General features: G+C 38.4%; 1 protein-coding gene across 1 annotated transcript; it reads left to right on the top strand.

Annotated features, from left to right (window-relative positions):
* Nucleotides 1-254: 254 nt before the first annotated feature.
* LOC138883104 (uncharacterized) lies at nucleotides 255-1,832 on the top strand. The gene is made up of 2 exons (XM_070163765.1): nucleotides 255-1,002; nucleotides 1,717-1,832. Exons 1-2 carry the CDS (start codon nucleotides 255-257, stop codon nucleotides 1,830-1,832), a joined length of 864 nt encoding a protein of 287 aa, XP_070019866.1.
* The last annotated feature ends 17,047 nt before the right edge of the window (nucleotides 1,833-18,879 follow it).

Consider the following 18,879-nt stretch of genomic DNA (forward strand, 5'->3'; position numbering starts at 1 on the left):
TCCTCGATTCGAGATTTTAAATCGGTGACTTGGGACACCATAAATTATCCCAAGTGGAGACTCTAAATTTGAATATATAAATCTCGTTTCGATTATTGTCACTTTAATTGGAAAAATTTCCCATATCCCCCTTCGCCTATGAGTCACAATTTGCTACCCAGCAAGAACAGTACAACTCTCCTGAGTACCACTCGTGCCTATTTGATCTTCCTACAAAGATTGAGAAGCCTGCCCGAAAGACGGCACATTAAAAAATGACCCAAAGAGTGAAAAGCTTAGAACAACAGTTGAAAAATATGCAAGGGTTGGCAGGTCAGAACAGTATTGCCTTCAAAGATTTATGTATGTTCCCCGATGTTCGTTTGCCACATGGTTTCAAGACTCCCAAATTTGAAAAGTATGATGGACATGGAGATCCCATAGCCCACCTGAAAAGGTATTGCAATCAGCTAAGTGGTGCGGGGGGAAAGGAAAAATTACTGATGGCTTATTTTAGGGAAAGACTTACGGGTGTAGCCTTCGAATGGTTTATGGGTCAAGACACATCTTGCTGGTATGTCTTGGATGGCATGGCCCATGTCTTTGTCAGACAGTTCCAATACAACGTCGACATCGCTCCAGACCCCAATTCCCTTTCAAACCTGAAGAAGAAACCAACTGAAAGTTTCAGGGAATATGCCATTAAATGGAGAGAGCAAGCAACTAAAGTTAAGCCACCCATGGATGACTACGACCTAATCACTGTCTTCCTTCAGACTCAAGAGCTAGATTATTTTCAAAGCATGATGTCCGCAGTGGGCATATCCTTCTCGGAAGCAATCAAGATTGGGGAAATGGCTGAGAACGGCCTCAAGACAGGCAAAATTATAAGTCAAGCAGTTCTCAAAGCCGCCACTAAGACTGTCCAGATTGAATCTGATAATTTTAGTGATATGAATGAGAATGATGAAGAAACCATGATGACAATAGGGTCAAGAAGAGGTCCCATGAGAACATCTCGAAGTATGAGCAGCCTCATTAGTGTAACAATCCGACCGGTCGTTTTGAGCATTTGCATTTCGCTTGCCAGTTTTCAGGCATGACTAGCCCCCTATGATGTATTATGTCTTATGTAAATCGTCGGTTTTGCTTTTTAGGATAATCAGAATAGATTTGGAAGAATAATTCTCACCTTGAAGCTTTAAATTTGAAAGGTTTGACCAAGTTTTGACTTGTTACTATATGATCTAGGATTGGAATTTTTATGATTTGGTTAGCTCCTTTAGGTGATTTGGGACTTAGGAGCATGATCAAAATGTATTTTGGAGGTCCGTGGAAAGTTAAGGCTTGAATTGGCGAAATTGGAATTTTGTCGCTTTCCGGTTGATTGGTGAGATTTTGATATAGGGGTCGTAATGGAATTCCGAAAGTTGGAGTAGGTCCATTTTATCATTTGTGATGTGTGTGAAAAATTTCAGGTCTTTCGGACGAGGTTTGATAGACTTTTGATTGAAAGCAAAATTTGGAAGTTTTTGGAATTCTTAAGCTTGAATTAGATGATGATTTGGTGTTTTGATGTTCTTTTGAGCGTTCCAAAAATTGGAACTAGTTTGAATGATGATATAGGATATGTTGACATGTTTGGTTGAGGTCCCGAGGTCATCGGGTGAGTTTCAGGTGGTAAACGGATTAATTTTTGGACTTTAGACTTGGTTGTTTTACTGGTTTTTGTTGCAGAGATTTTTGTTCATCGTGTTTGCAGTCAGGGACTCGCGTTCGTGAAGAGTGTTCTCGAGGTGGGGAATACTGTTCTTCGCGTTTGCGCTTTGGGTGCCACGTTCACAATGTGTTGATGATGTGTTCTTCGCGTTCGCACTTTGGTGATCGCGTTTGCGTTGTTATGACTCCAATAGGTATCAAGTTCGCGAGGCTTGTGCCGCAAACGCGTAGAGCATTTTGGGACCGATATTTTTTTCTTCATCACGGACGCGATGGTCGTCCCGCGTTCACGAAAGAGGAAGCCTAGGAAGCCTTGTAAAGTACTCTATTTCGAGGATTTCGGCCATTTTTGCATTTTTGGAGCTTTGGAGCTTGGGAGAAGACGATTTTGGAGTGGATTTTCAGAGGATTGATTGGGGTAAGTATTCTTCACCCAAATCTGGTTAAATACCATGATTTTGTCTTAATTTTTATCATTTAATTTGGGAATTTGGAATGAAAATTGGAAGAAAAATTAGAGAGTTGAATTGGGGATTTGTGGGGCCATTTGAGGTCCAATTTTGATGTTCTTGGTATGTATAAACTCGTGGGAGGATGAAAATTCTATTGATGCGATTTTTATCGGATTCCGAGATGTGGGCCTGGGGGTCGGGTTTGGCCAATTTCGGAATTTTTGAGTTAATTCGACAATTTTCGCGTGGGCTTTGTCCCTTTGGCATGTATTGATGATATGATTCTTATTCTGGATAGATTCGGGATGATTTGAGGCCGAGTCGAGCAGTAAGAGCATCGGTGTGTAGCTTTCCGAACGGTTTGAGGTAAGTAATGATTGTAAATGATGCCCTGAGGGTATGAAACCCCAGATTTAACACCGTTTCACTACTTTGAGGTGACACACATGCTAGATGACAAGCATGGGGGCGTGCGCCGTTGGGGATTGTGACTTGGTCCGTCCCGTACAACTATTAAGTCGTGTATTTCATTGAAAATTATTTGTTACTATTGTGTTTTGGAAAGTATTATTATGTTTTGAGCTGAATGCCATATTTGGGCCTCGTGCCAACTGTTTGGACCCTTATGGGTTTTTACTGCTATTCCTTACAATTTTGACTTAATATTTGTACTCAATCATGCTGTGTTTTACTAATTTCATAACTCAGCCTTATTTACCCAGTTTTAATGCTATAAATGATATTTTGGGCTGAACGCCCTGTTTTTCTGATAGTCCGAGTGGCTTGTAAGGTTGATGGCTGAGAGAGGCCGAGGGCCTAATTGTGAGGTTAATGACTGAGAGAGGCCGAGGGACTGATTGCGAGGATTATATATTTATGGATCGGGTTGCATGCCGCAACAATATATATATGGATCAGGCTGCACGCCGCAACGATATGTTGGATCGGGCTGCATGCCGCAGCGATATAGTGCTTGGGTTGTAGGAGCCCCTCCGGAGTCTGCACACCCCCAGTGAGCGCAATTAACTATATATATGGATTGGGCTGCATGCCGCCGCGATATATGGATCGGGCTACATGTCGCAGCGGTTATGATAAGTTACCTATTGAGCGTGAGTGCTGAGTGTGAGCGCTGATTGCTGAGAGTTGAGTAATGAGTGACTGAGTGGCTTGCCCGAGGGGCTATATATATACACATATACGAGTGATGCTTTGCCTGAGGGTCCTATTTATGAACTTACTATTTCCACTCCTCCTTAAAGTGAGTTTGTATCGAATATGTTGATTAAATTATTGTTTTCACTCATCTTTATACCGAGCCTCTATCAAAAATGTTAAACAAATATTATAAACAACTTTCATTTAAACTGATATTTTTACGAGGTGTTCAGATATTTAGTCACTGATTTGGCATTGTTACTTCCACTGAGATTTTAAGTTATGAGATGGTTATGAATTTTTGTTTGCCCGATGGGCTGTATACGAACTATGTTGTGGTCGAGGGGCCGATTATGATTTTCGTCACTTTCCCTATAAATTACATTGAACTTCTACAAAAACTATTAGAAAGACATTTTTCAAAGGATTTCCCAAAATGGGATTTGAACGAGATGATTTGATTTGTATCCTGTTTTGGAAACATATTGTACCCACTGTGGTGCTATGATGTGGTTTACGTAATTTCTTACTTCCCAATCTTCATTTACTTTTATTACTTACTGAGTTGGCGTCCTCACATTACTCCATGCACCTTGTGTGCAGATTTAGGTATTTCTGAGCTCGGTGGCAGGTTCATCGGAGTTAGCAAGGTAGCTGTTTGGCGATCGTAGCTTTGATTTTCTCCCTCCTTATTCTTCCTTATGTATTCTTGTTATTTTCCCCACCATATTGGTCTTAATGTTATTGGACAGTTGTAGTAGATGCTCATGACTAGTGATACTTCGATGTCGGGCTTGTGTATTTATTCTACACTATTCATTTAAATTTACATCACGAGATTATTGATTAATAAATGGTATAAAAATAACTTTTATTGAATAATGGTTGATTCGAGAGTTGTGTTGGATGGCCTAGTTTTACGGTAGGCACTATCACAACCGGGTCGGTTTTTGGATCGTGGCATGTTGGTATTAGAGCCTAGGTTACATAGGTCTCACGAGTCATGAGCAGGTTTTGTAGAGTCCCGCGGATCGGTACGGAGATGTCTGTATTTATCTTCGAAAGGCTGTAGAACCTTTAGGAAATCCAACATTCTTGAATTCTTATCGTGCGTCATTGATTCAGCTTGAAAGGTAATTCTTTGAAATTCCTTCCACGCGTTCGTATGCGCGCATGAGCGCTCGGTATCAGCTGTGCATTGATGGCTTGTGATTCCCTGAACGAGGGGCGAGATGTGATTTCTGTGTGTTGATGTTGGGACAGTTTGGAGGACTTGAGGTCGGGCTTTGCTTATAGCTTGAGCGTTGAGGTGTTGATGGTGTGAGCATGTGCTTTTGGATTTGTATGTTCGGAGTGTCCCTATTAGCGGAAGTGATGGCTGGATGGCTACATGTTGAGTATGATGTGACCGCGAGATATGTTCATATGATTTAAATGTGATGAGAAAGGTCAGCTTGAGGGTAGAAAGAACTATTTGGTGCTTGATTTCCATCTTGTTTTGATGTATAGCCCCGAGTATGAGTGTGTTGAAGGATCTTTTCATGTTATTTATTAGGGAGCGAAGTAGATTTCATGTCGTGATATGAGTTCTGACTCAGGAAGATTAAGTGATTACATGGTGTTTATGACGGTGGAAAGGTATGAAGAGATGTTCGTTTCAGGCGAAGCAGGTGGGTTATCTCCTGCAGGGTTTCCTGAGGGCGTGTGATCCCTATGTTGTTTGTTGGAAGTCCCCTTTTACCAGTGAAATATGTGTGTTGCAATTTGAGTTTAAATCGATTATGTGAGTGGGTTTCACTATTGTGAGGGTGAATGCGAGATTTGTAGATGATTTGAAGTACTAGATGGTTTGTGTTGCATGAGCTTATGAAGTATTTAGTTTAATCTCACTATGGTATTATGGCAGTAATAGAGTATGGGCATTGTAAGTTTTCGTGTGTTTTGACCTATGGCTTGAGCTAAGTGGGGGAGTCTGCTATTGATAAGTTGATTGTGCGGCTAAGTGCCTTATTAGTTTCGGTTTGAGGTATACCGACGAATCATTTGTGGCTTACAAAGGCTGAGATCGAGGATGGATCAAGTAAAGGAAAATTTTGGATAAGGGTTGTGTTATGCTTTTTGGGTATATGAGAAATCATTGGATTAATTAGTTGTTGTTGTAAGGGATGTAACGGGTATAGATTATGATATCACTCGGCTGCTTAGAAGGATGGGTTACTTCCTTAGGTATTGTTGTACAAATGGGGCATAGGTCGTTCGGTTCATTTGATCAGTTTGATTAAAACCTAAGTAGAGTGGATGACTTTCGAGAGTGGTTTTAATGGATTCAAGATTTACATGTAATAATTGGAGATCTTTAGGATGTGTATTTGGCTAGAAACTAAGGTTTACATTGGAGGGTGTCAAGACTTGTAGCATTTCTATATCATTATGGATTCTACATATCAGTATCAGGAAGGTGAAGGTAATGGCTTTAGATTCTCAGAAAGTTTCTTCAGGGTAAGTATTTTGGACGTGGTGCTTTTAGGGATAGTTAAGAGGGTATTCAATGGATTATGAGCCTTAGACAGTGTTGTTTTATGTATGGGCCTCATGTGGTGAGTCTGGGTCAAGGATTGCGGTATTATGGCAAGGAGAAGTATCAATTTGAAGGTAATTCAAAAGGAACTTGGATAAATAGGACAGCTTGGTAGTAGGTTGGATCGGCATGATAATGGATATGATTAGTTCTTTGGGTGCTTATGAGGTAATGAGTTTCTACAGGTGTCTCGTGGAAACACTCTTGGGTTTTTGGTGACCTGCGTAGCTTGGTTGAGCTATAGAAATTCAGTCCTGACAGTTTAGTTTTGTGCAAATGGGATCCGAAGAGTTCTTGATGGTTTCTACCACGGTTAGAGATGTATATTTTCTACTGGCCTGAGGAGCATGTGATGTATAGCAATTTTCTTCTAGATTGGATCAAATGGGAGAGTTCTTGGCTTGGGAAGTACGTAGCTGCTTGTGGCTTGGAATGGATTATAAAGTTCTCATATTTATCATAGGATGGTATGGAATATGCGGTATGTCGTGTAGGGTGATATCTGCATGTGTGAGGTCATGGTTCAGTTCTGAAAGGAAGGTCATAAATTCTTAGGCAGAATGAGCAGTTTCAGATGACTAGGTAAATGATGTTACTAATTGGTGTGGTTTGATGAGGGTATACATTTTTAGAAAGGGCAATATGTTTGAGTTAAGGGTACTTCCATGGTATTGCGACACTCTTTTGTTGGATCGACTGCTAATATTCAAGTTTGCTTGGTGGCACAGAAGAATTATAGGAGTATCCCTCGTGGAATGACCGAGTATTAGAGGTGTGTTAGATATTCAGGCGATAGAGTTGAGATCGGATGGGGTGATTCCTATGCTTCATGGATTTGGAGGCTGGGAATTCTCATAAATAGGTTATTTCGTGGTGGTGGACTGTGAAGATGTGGGCAAAGCTAGTCAAATGATAGTATGTGCCATGATTCAGTCATTGTGAACTTTTGGAGAGTTATTTATCTATTATGGACCAGAGTTGATTTGGGGTTCATTGGTAGGCCCAACATGGATGCTTGTTCTACACCGAATCAGATTTATTGACTCCGAGCTGCTATTGTTGAGAGATGTGCCATTTGATTGTTATTGAGCTTATTCGTGTTTTGGATTGATCTATGAGTTACTCTTCTGTATTACGAGGAGTTATGATTTGTTGGTTATATGCACATATGGTGCGGTTCCATTTGGGCTTTATAGCAGAAATTGAGTGAGACGGGTATTTGGGTGTTGCATGATTGATTGCGCATTTGATGTGTTCTCTCGGACTGGTATAATATTGTGTCGTTTGCTCTCCATGTTTATGGTGATTCACTTTTGGTACTAGACATCAGATTGCGCGTGGTAGTTGATTTTGGGCATGGTGATTTGAGGTGTTTCATGTGGACCAGTGTTTGGACAGGATCGTGCATTGCAACAAAGTTATGTGGAGGTATGATCCTGTGGGTTGGATTCGTGTGTTCTGGTTCTACCGCGTGTGATGAGTTTTTAGCATCGTGTTGTGATGGTACTAGTGAGCTTGCGGTACAGCTCTCTCATTTGAGTTATTCTCCATGATTTGAGTATATTTGGACTGTTGCTTATTGGTGCACAGGTTGCACGGGTTGTGGCTTGAGAATTGTATTGATGTGTCATGTCACTAGAGTAGTCGTATATGATGAGATGAGGTCATTGGGATCTAGAATGAATACTATCGGATTCGATTTCATCATGTTGGAAGGATAATATCGATATTCAGCTTAGAAATTTACTATTGTCCTTGCCAACGGAGAAGTGGCTTCATGAATGGTTGATATGAGGAATGATTATGACTTTCTTTGTGTTTGATTCATTATTGGTAATATACGTAAGTGTTGGAATGAAGCTTTATTTGATAAGAGTTTTATTATCGGTATTCGGTTATTTTGAGCAGCTGCTGTGATTTGAAGTTATCGCTATGAGTGTTTGAGTTGTGTGGTATATCATGTGATTCCCATCTTGAATTGTTGTTATGGTTTAATACAGCATGTTCAGATTTATTCGATGTCTAGATGTGAGATTCTGATCTTGTAGATAATTTCGGAAGTGGAAATTTGATTCTAAGGTTTATGGGCTAGGTTGGATTGTGAAATTTTAGTTACATTGTGCTATCAGACCTATATGAGATAGGGTGATGTGGGATCACCCCAGGGTATGTGCATGGTAAAGTTACATAGTGATTTGATGGTTTTCGGAACAACTCTGGGCATGTTCGAGGACGAACGTATGGTTAAGTGGGGGATGATGTAACGACCCGATCGGTCATTTTGAGCATTCGCACTTAGCTCGCCGGTTTTCAGGCATGACTAGCCCCGTATGATGTATTATGTCTTATGTAAATCGTTGGTTTTGGTTTTTAGGATAATCGGAATAGATTTGGAAGAACAATTCTCACCTTGAAGCTTTAAATTTGAAAGGTTTGACCAAGTTTTGACTTGTTAGTATATGATCTCATATTAGAATTTTATGATTTGATTAGCTCCATTAGTTGATTTGGGACTTAGGAGCATGATCGAAATGTATTTTGAAGGTTTGTGGCAGTTTTAGCCTTGAATTGGCGAAATTGGAATTGTGACGCTTTCCGGTTGATAAGTGAGATTTTGATATAAGGGTCGGAATGGAATTCTGGAAGTTGTAGTAGGTCTGTAGTGTCATTTGTGATGTGTATGCAAAATTTCAAGTTATTCGGACGAGGTTTGATAGACTTTTTATCGAAAGCGAAATTTAGAAGTTTTGGAATTCTTAAGCTTGAATTAGATGATGATTTGGTGTTTTGATGTTGTTTTGAGCATTCCGAAGGTTGGAAGAAGTTTGAATGATGATATGGGATATGTTGGCATGTTTTGTTGAGGTCTCGAGGGCCTCGGGTGAGTTTCGGGTGGTAAACGGATCAATTTTTGGACTTGGCAGTTTTGCTGGTTTTTGTTGCAGAGATTTTTGTTCATCGCGTTCGCGGTCAAGGACTCGCGTTAGCGAAGAATGTTCTTGAGGTGGTGAATTCTGTTCTTCGCGTTAATGCTTTGGGTGGCGCGTTCGCAATGTGTTGATGTTGTGTTCTTCGTGTTCGCGCTTTGGTGATCATGTTATCGTAGTTATGTCTCCAGTAGGTATCGCGTTCGCGAGGCTTGTGCTACGAACGTGTAGAGAATTTTGGGAGCCGATATTTTTTTCTTCATCGCGGACGTGATGGTCGTCCCGCGTTCGCGAAAGGGAAAGCCTGGGCAGCCTTATAAAGTACTCTATTTCGAGGATTTAGGCCATTTTTGCATTTTTGGAGCTATGGAGCTTGGGAGAAGACGATTTTGGAGTGAATTTTCAGAGGATTGATTGGGGTAAGTGTTCTTCACCCAAATCTGGTTAAATACCATGATTTTGTCTTAATTTTTATCATTTAATTTGGGAATTTGGAATGAAAATTGGAAGAAAAATTAGATAGTTGAATTGGGAATTTGAGGGGCCATTTGAGGTCCGATTTTGATGTTCTTGGTATGTATAGACTCATGCGAGGATGAAGATTCTATTAATGTGATTTTTATCAGATTTCGCGATGTGGGCCCGGGGGTCGGGTTTGGCCAATTTCGGAATTTTTGAGTTAATTCGATAATTTTCGCGTGGGCTTTGTCCCTTTGGCATGTATTGATGATATGATTCTGATTCTGGATAGATTTGGGATGATTTGAGGCCGAGTCGAGCAGAAAGCATCGCGGTGTAGATTTCCGTTTGTTTGAGGTAAGTCATGATTGTAAATGATGTCTTGAGGGTATGAAACCCCGGATTTCACATCGTTTCACTACTTTGAGGTGACGCACATGCCTGATGACAAGCGTGGGGGCGTGTACCATTGGGGATGGTAACTTGGTCCGTCCCGTATGACTATTAAGTCTCGTATTTCTTTGAAAACTATTTGTTACTACTGTGTTTTGGAAAGTATTATTATGTTTTGAGCTGAATGCCATATTTGGGCAGCGTGCCAACTGTTTAGACCCTTAGAGTTTTTTACTACTATTCTTCACTATGTTGACTTAATATTTGTACTCAATCATGTTGTGTTTTACTAATCTCATAACTTAGCCTTATTTACCCAGTTTTAATGCTATAAATGATATTTTGGGCTGAATTCACTATTTTATTGATAGTCCGATTGACTTGTGAGGTTGATGGCTGAGAGAGGCCGAGGGCCTGATTGTGAGGTTAATAACTGAGAGAGGCCGAGGGCGTAATTGTGAGGATTATATATTTAGGGATCGGGTTGCACGCCGCACCAATATATATATATATATATATATATATATATATATATATATATATATATATATATATATATATATATATATATATATACAGGCTGCACGCCGCAGCGATATAGCGCTAGGGCTGTAGGAGCCCCTTTGGAGTCTGCACACCCACAGTGAGCGTAGTTGACTATATATATAGATCGGGCTGCACGTCGTATTGATATATGGATCAGGCTGCATGTCGTAATGGTTATGATAAGGTACCTATTGAGCGTGAGTACTGAGTGTGAGCGCTGATTGCTGAGAGTTGAGACATGAGCGACTGAGTGGCTTTCCCGAGGGTGTATATATATACACATATACGAGTGGTGCTTGACCTAAGGGACCTGTTTATGAACTTACTATTTTCACTCTTAAAGTGAGTCTCTATCGAATATGTTGATTAAATTAGTGTTTTCAATCATCTTTAGACCGAGCCTCTATTGAAAATGTTAAACAAATATTTAAAACAACTTTCAGTTAAATTAATGTTTTTGAGAGATGTTCGGAATTTAGTCACTAATTTGGCTTTGTTACTTCAACTGAGATTTTTAAGTTATGAGATGGTTATGAATTTCTGTTTGCCTGAGGGGCTGTATATGAACTATGTTGTGGCCGAGGGTCCGATTATGATTTTTATCACTTTCCCTATAAATTACATTGATCTTCTACTGAAATTGTTAGAAAAGACATTTTTCAAAGGATTTTTCCGAAATGGGAGTTGAACGAGATGATTTGATTTGTATCTTGTTTTGGAAACATGTTGTACCCACTGTGGTTCTATGACGTGGTTTACGTGATTTCTTACTGCTTAGTATTCATTTACTTTTATTACTTACTGAGTTGGCGTACTCACATTACTCCCTGCACCTTGTGTGGAGATTCAGGTATTTCTGAGCTCCGTGGCAAGTTCATCGGAGTTAGCAAGGTAGCTGCCTGGCGATCGCAGCCCTGCTTTTCTCCCTCCTTATTCTTCCTTATGTATTCTTGTGATTTTCCTGGCCATATTGGTCTTGATGTTGTTGGACAGTTGTAGTAGATGCTCATGACTAGTGACATCCCGATGTCGGTCTTGTGTATTTATTCTGTACTATTCATTTAAATTTACATCACGAGATTATTGATTAATAAATGGTATAAAAATAACTTTTATTGAATAATGGTTGATTCGGGAGTTGTGTTGGCTGGCCTAGTTTCATGATAGACACCATCACGACCGGGTCAATTTTTGGGTCGTGACAATCAGGTTTCTCATGACTCCCTGAGCACTACTATCCACCTCAGATGTCATAATACTCTATTTCTCCACCTCAGTATGTTGTCCAGCCACCAAAATACCCTATAAGGCGAGCACGAGCATCACAAAATCTCCACTAGCCTCCACAAAATTTTCAAATGCCCTATAACCCAGATCCAAGCCAGGGATATAGAGAGGAACAGAGGTTGAAAGATAATTTTACACCAAAAGGAGAGTCTTATGCAAGCTTGTTTGAGAAACTAAAGTATTATGACATGATTGCACCTATTCCTCCCAATCATATGGACCCACGTGCAAGTATATTTGACCCTTCTAAAAGGTGTGAATACCATTCCAATACCTGGGGGAAACACGTTGAAAGCTGTCGGGATTTGAAAAGAAAAATAGAAAGGATGATCTAGGAAAAACTGATTGTGATCCAAGACATTGACACCCAGAATTTCACGCAGAATCCTTTTACTGCACATGATGATGCACACTTTGTGGGGATTATGCCTGGCGACATGGAGAATGAGAATCCTCTCGGGAACTTGCTGACTGAAATTAGAGTAGGCCATGGCCATTCTGATAAGCAAATTTGTGGCTAAATATCAAGCTTAGCAATTGAAAAGTCATTCCCTCCTCACTATGAAGGAATCTTAGTAGCTTGTTTTGATTTTTTTTCTATTATCTGGGTTATTTCAGGGTTGCGATCCAGATTTTATTTGTTTTATTGAGTCAAACCCTTCTATCCCTCAATTCTGTCTGTGTGAGTCTTGTCCGTTTGTTTTGTTGCTATTTTCATTATTCGGGTTATTTTAGGGTTGTAACTCTAATCTTAGGTTGTTTGTCTTGTTTTAAAACCTTTCCATCCTTTACTCAGTAAAATACAGTTTGTCCTTTTGTATCATTCTATGCTTAGTTCTTTTCCCGCTAGTTTTAGTGATATGACATGCATGCGGAATTTTTGGCCAGATCTTAGAAAACTGATTTAAGCTTGAATTGGATAACTGAGAACAAGACTTTTTGAGAATGAATAAAGAGTTGAAATACTTGGGAATTAAGGTCGAGTAAAATTAACCTTCATATCATTGTGACGATCGGACTTGAGGATGTTTAATCAATTGAAGCTTGGTCAAAAGTTTGACATAAAAGGATGGAAAGTGTTTTGTTGACCACGATGCACCAAGAAGACAGACATGTTCGTCAATGCTGTGATCGCAAAAAGATAATATCTTTGGCATTCTCAAGGCTGGGAGGCCCTTTTTCTGCTACCCAAACTCTTTAGACCCTTTGTTACCCCTTTCGAACCTGTGTTATTTTCTTTGACCACCCTCTTTTGGAATTAGGTTTAGAGTCAAAAGCAAAAAAAATTAAAAAAAATATCAATAAAAGTCTGTGCCCCAAGAGTACAAACTGGGGAAGCTTTTAGAAAGTTCAAGTGAAAAAAAGAAGAAAAGAATTATCAAAGGCCCATGCCCTCAAAAAAATAGAAGCTGGGGCAACTTGTTTTGAAAATAAAAAGAAAAAAAAAGATAGAAGGAAAGAAAAGAAATAACAGAAAGAAAGATGAAAAAATTAGTTAGGTTAGATGTTTGAACTACGTTTGACCTGATTCCTTTAAAAAAAAGATACATAGGCAGCCTCACGGTTCAGTTTAACAAAATAAGAATTCAAAAAAAATAAAAAAAAAATCCAAAAATCTGCAATATCTGAAACTGGGGCAAAGATTTTATTTCACTTTTGAAAGAGTCGATTCCAAGAGTTGTAAGTCTAAAACCCCTTTACTTTGAGTCTATTTTGAGCTTTCATAGCGTCCTTTCCTTCCAACCCTATCCAAAAACCTTCCAAACAAGGACCTCCGTTATGTCCTCAAGAATGCCAAGAGAAGCATGCAATGAGCAACGGTTCTCACACGACAAATACTGTCAAGTTGCTCACATAAGAAAGCAAAAGAAAAAGAAAAAAAGAAAAATGAGAGAGTCTTACTAGTGAAAACCCTCACTGGTACTGTAAGGCAACGGTAAGTAGAGATAAATAAATGAGAGAGACTTGTTGGTGAAAACTCCTCGGGGCACCACTAGTCGAAAGTGAGTCATGAAGCCAATGCAAAGGATCGTCACGAACAAGCCCGATTTCAAAGGTCATAAGAATGGTAAAAGGGAAGATTGGATTAGTTTGATAGATTAGGCCATTGAGTCCAAATGCATCTTATGATCATTAAGGCTAGTTATTGAAAAAAAAGAAAAAAAACTCTCCCTTCTATCTTTTCGATAGGGGAATTTCTTGTTAATACTTATTTCTTTGCATCATTGTGTTCTTCACTCTGAGCCAGTCCTTGTCAAAACAAGCAAAAAAAGATTTGAAAATCTGCTACCAACTTTTCAGTTGCATAAAGTAAATTTGGCCACCATACTCATTTGTTACTTTCAACATACCTTGAGGATTCAGGCAAAGGCTCCCCCAAAAGACTCTTGTTAGCCTACTTGGCGTGAGCAAAGATAACTAGTGATTCTCTCTAAAAGATAAATTGCTCAAAAAGAAGGAAGTCATTCAAGATATAGAAAAGGTCACCTAAGAAAAGATCTCCAGTTAGGATAAGGCTGATTGAGCCAGAAATACAAATGGTACTGGGTATGGAACAATTAGGGTTGATGAAGAGCAAAAGTTTCTTGAAACCGACTCAAGCTGATTGACTAGAAGCCAAGCTGCCCAAAACTCAAGGCCACAAACCGACCACCATTTTCAAAACTGAAAAAATTTTCTTCGTGTGAAACAGGAACAAAGCAGTGCAAGGAAAGTGGTTCAAAAAAAATGATAAAAAAAGAAAAGATAAAACAAACAAAAAAAGAAACGAAAAGAAAAGAAGAGAAGAAGACGACAAAGGGAAGTTTCTCAAATCTTTGCCTTTATTTGTCTTGCTATTGTGCATAAAATCTTGCCATTGATATTCAAATTTATTCCTCCTAGGATAAAGCGTCCTAGTCTGATGGATTTTTCTCCCAATAAAAATCTTAGTCCGATGAATCTTTCTCCTAATATAGAAGACCTAGTCTGATGAACTTTCTCCTATGATAGAAATCTTAGTCTGATGAATCTTTCTCCTAAGATACCAAAAAAAAAGAATAAGAAAAGAGGCCTAGTCTGTGAACTTTCTCCTAGGATCAAAATCTTAGTCTGATTAATTTTTCGCCTAAGATAGAAGACCTAGTCTGCTGAATCTTTCTCCTAGGATAGAAGTTTTAATCTGATGAGTTTTTCTCCTAAGATATAAGACCTAGTATATGAACTTTCTCCTAGGATAGAAATCTTAGTCTAATGAATCTTTCTCCTAAGATAAAAGACCTAGTCTGATGAATTTTCTCCTAGGATAGAAATCTTAGTCTGATGAATCTTTTTCCTAAGATAGAAAACCTAGTCTGATGAACTTTCTCCTATGATCGAAGTCTTAGTCTGATGAATCTTTCTCCTAAGATAAAAAAAAATACCTAGTCTGATAAATTTTCTCCTAGGATATAAATCTTAGTCTGATGAATCTTTCTCCTAAGATAACAAAAAGGGACTTAGTCTGATGAATTTTCTCCTAGGATCGAAATCTTAGTTTGATGAATCTTTCTCCTAAGATAAAAGACCTAGTCTGATGAAATTTATCTTAGGATAGAAATCTTAGTCTGATGAATCTTTCTCCTAAGTTACAAAAAATACCTAGTATGATGACTTTCTTCTAGAAAATTTTTTTTAAAAAAGAAAAAAATAGGATGTCTCCATTTAAAAAAAATTTCCTTCTTTGTTCGTTTTAGCATAGGGTATGCAATTCCATAGTCTCCTTTTCCAACATAGGGTCACCACTCCCTAGTTGATGCCAACATAGGGTTCCCACTCCCTAGTTGATGCCATCATAACCTGATGCCAACATAGGTTCACTACTCCCTAGTTGATGCCAACATAGGATCTCCATTCTCTAGTTGATGCCAGCATAACCTGATGCCAACATAGGGTCACCAATCCCCTAGTTGATTCCAACATAAGGTCACCACTCCCTAGTTGATGATTTTCCAACAATAGGGTCTCCAATCCCTAGTTAATTTCATTTTAGATATAGGGTCTCAACTCCCTAATCTCTATTTTCCCAAGGGTACACCAATCTTGACTTTTCTTTACTTTCAATAATGAAGTAGTATAGAGTTTTTGCTACAATAACTCACGAAATTTTCCTAGTGAAAAAACTGGGGCAAAAAATTTCGTTCGTTTGTTTGTATTGGTTCCTGAGTAGGTTTTACCTTGAGGCACAGGGTTCGAGATGACCAAAAGAAGTAGTCTCAATCCAGAATAAAAGAAAGAAAAAAGAAGAAAAGAAAAAAAAGTGAACTCGAAGTGTAGAAGAAGAGAAAAGTTGTAGAATGCTCAAGACATGATTGAAGTCACAAGATTTGCATGTTCCGCCTTGATCCGAGAAGTTGAAAAAGGAATGAACCAGCACCTGCAGCTAACAAGCGTCAAGAATTCAGATCAGAGTCCGCATGAAGAGCCAACAAAGACTCAAGATCAAGATTCAGAAGACTCATAGATAGGAATCTTGTAACTCGTAGCTGGTAGGCTTAGTTAGTCTTTTTATTTTTTATTTTGATGTAATAACAGGAACCACGGACCGGAACCTCGATGGTACCTCAATCGTCTCTCCACCTCGGTACTCCATCACTCTTCCTAATTCCGAACTACACGTGGCCTGATTCCTTTATAGCCAAGGATATGTAGGCATCTCAGATACTAGTCTGAAAACTCTTCGCTTTTCCAGTCAAAGAGGGGCAGTTGTAGACATGTAATTTTTGATCCTCCCCAAGATTTTACACATTTTAGCGTAAAATATTTAATTTAGATTTAGTATCGCTATTCCAAATAGTGTTGATTCTTTTACTTTATTTTATCACAAAAAATAAAAATACAAAAAAAATATTTTCTTTTATTTAGCTAATTAATATTATCTAGTTACTTTTCATTTATCTACTTTACATAAAATTTAAAAATACAAAAAAAATAGTTCTACTTTATTTTCAGGAATATTATTTTAATTTTACAATGATTTTTCCATTTTTTATCTTTTAGTATGATATTTGAAAAATACCAAAAATAGGTTTGTTTTAACGGTTAGTTTTATTTTAATAGTTATTTTACTTAAGCAGGATTAATTAATAAATGGTATAGTATTTTTGGTCTTGTTTTAGAAGAAAGAGTATGAAATTTGAGGCTAATTTTGTTTGGTCTTAATTGAAAAGGCACAATTTCGGATAGCCCAAAACATTAAGCCCATACCCATTCCCCATTTGACCTAACCTAATTCCTACCCCCTATAAAATAATGCCTAAATCCTAGACATTGGACGGAGACTAAAAGGAAAAGATGGACAAAAGAAAAGCCGAGAACCTAATCCTAAGAATTCCGGCTGCCCACCCCAAGACCATCGGTCTTTCTCACACTTCAACATCACCCAACAGACTCCTCCTTCTTCAAAAATAGCACCGGCCAAAAACTCCCTTTGATTCTTGACTCTACTGCCTTCCTGAATTTTTCCCAGAATAAGATACTATTCTGGGAAGGATAAGAGTCAACCCATAATATGACTTGCCGCTAAGGGTCATAACATGTATAATAAGTTCAATCTCGTATGTATGTGTATGTGTGTGTGTAATGCCATAGTCCGGACTACATCATTATCATGACACTAACTGTCCAACTGATCAGTGGTAACTACCAGAGAGGCCATAACATGGTGGTAAATGAATGACTATCCAACTGGTCGTAGCACGATGGTAAATGCATAACATGCCCGACCGGTCATAGCTCGGTGGTAAATGCATGACTGCCCGAGCGGTCATAGCTCGGTGGTAAATAAAGATGCATTACTGTCCAACCAGCCATACCTCGGTGGTAAATGAAGATGCATGACTGCCCAACCGGCCATAGCTTGATGGTAAATGAAGATGCATATAACACTACACTATGAACATTAACATCTTTATTGAATGCCTTAATATAGACTTAGGAACATACTTAGACATGCTTTGAATATCGTTTTACATGATTGAATAACATAGACATCATTAACTACTAAGTGTAGAAATATTTATGGAATAATATTACGTTTACTTTTCGTTTCTTGATTATGCCAAAAGAAGAAAGGGTTAGCTTTAGCATACCTGAGCCGGTTTTCTTGGCAATCCTTCCAACACATGTCAATCGCGATAAAACACGTAACGACGTGATCGAAGTAGGATTAGTAAGGTAAGGTTTAGCCTGATTTGTGTTGCCTTGGTCCTATGCCTTTGAAAAAAATATCCACACGGCTATGAGATTATATGCCCTCGTGAGACTTTGCTGGCATATACACCATGAATCCTCTATATGAGGCTGCCATCATAAGGCAATGTGAGGCGTATAGGAGTGATTATATAGCCAAGGCATATGAGTAACAATACCGATGCTATTGTCCACCTTATTTATACTTTTCCTAATTGTTGTATTTTTATTTTCTTTTATTAATAAAAAACTAGCCCTAGGCGCTTGCCTAGCGGATTGTCAAAAAAAAGTAGGAAAAACTTCGTTCGTATGATGTCCTTGAGAAAGATAATACTTTGATTTCATAAAATATTGAGCTCATTTCGCTGAAATCATCTCAAATTAACGTTCCTTGCTGCTATGCTATGTTGATTCTATCTATTCTTTAATTTCATTCTCAAATGAAGTGAAACAAGAGACATAACTGTAACCTTTTTCCATTTACATATGTCCTCCTTATCTTCTCTCTTCAGACATTGAGTTTAATAGTGCCACCACCACTTATGGGTGTGGACTAGTTACTAATGTTGTTGCCACCATGTGACATGTGGAATATTATCCACTGCACCATTTATTTAATAATTCAATTTAATTTATCTTCCACTATAATTTTTGATTTGGCCAATTATACACCTATTTAATTTCTTGATCTCAATTAATTTAAATAACAATTATCTTATACACACTTCATAAACTCATTATCACTATCATTTGGTATAATTCTAGTCCATATCCCCTTATACACACCAAATATTATTCCCAACCACTATTATTAAACTTCTATGTCCTACATCATTTTGGGACTTCATCTTTTTATATATTGTGCTCTTTATTTGCATACTTGAATATGACCAAAATTATTTGTGGTTCAGGTCTCCTTACATATGTCGAGCAGCTCAAGCCATATTCCGAAAGCACGGGGTATTTATATTGATGAAACTTATTCTCTTTGATATGTTGATCTCTAATCCTTATGAAACTTCCTCAACACTTTTAAACTTAGCATAACCACTTATAACCCCCAAAATAATATTGTCCTTGAAATTATGTCCATTAACTTACAACAGATCTAACATACAAAAGTATGGGATGTAATAATTATGTACCCATTTCTTCTCCATAAATCATCAGTAAA

Source organism: Nicotiana sylvestris, chromosome 12 (assembly GCF_000393655.2).
Source record: "Nicotiana sylvestris chromosome 12, ASM39365v2, whole genome shotgun sequence".
Lineage (NCBI taxonomy): Eukaryota > Viridiplantae > Streptophyta > Magnoliopsida > Solanales > Solanaceae > Nicotiana > Nicotiana sylvestris.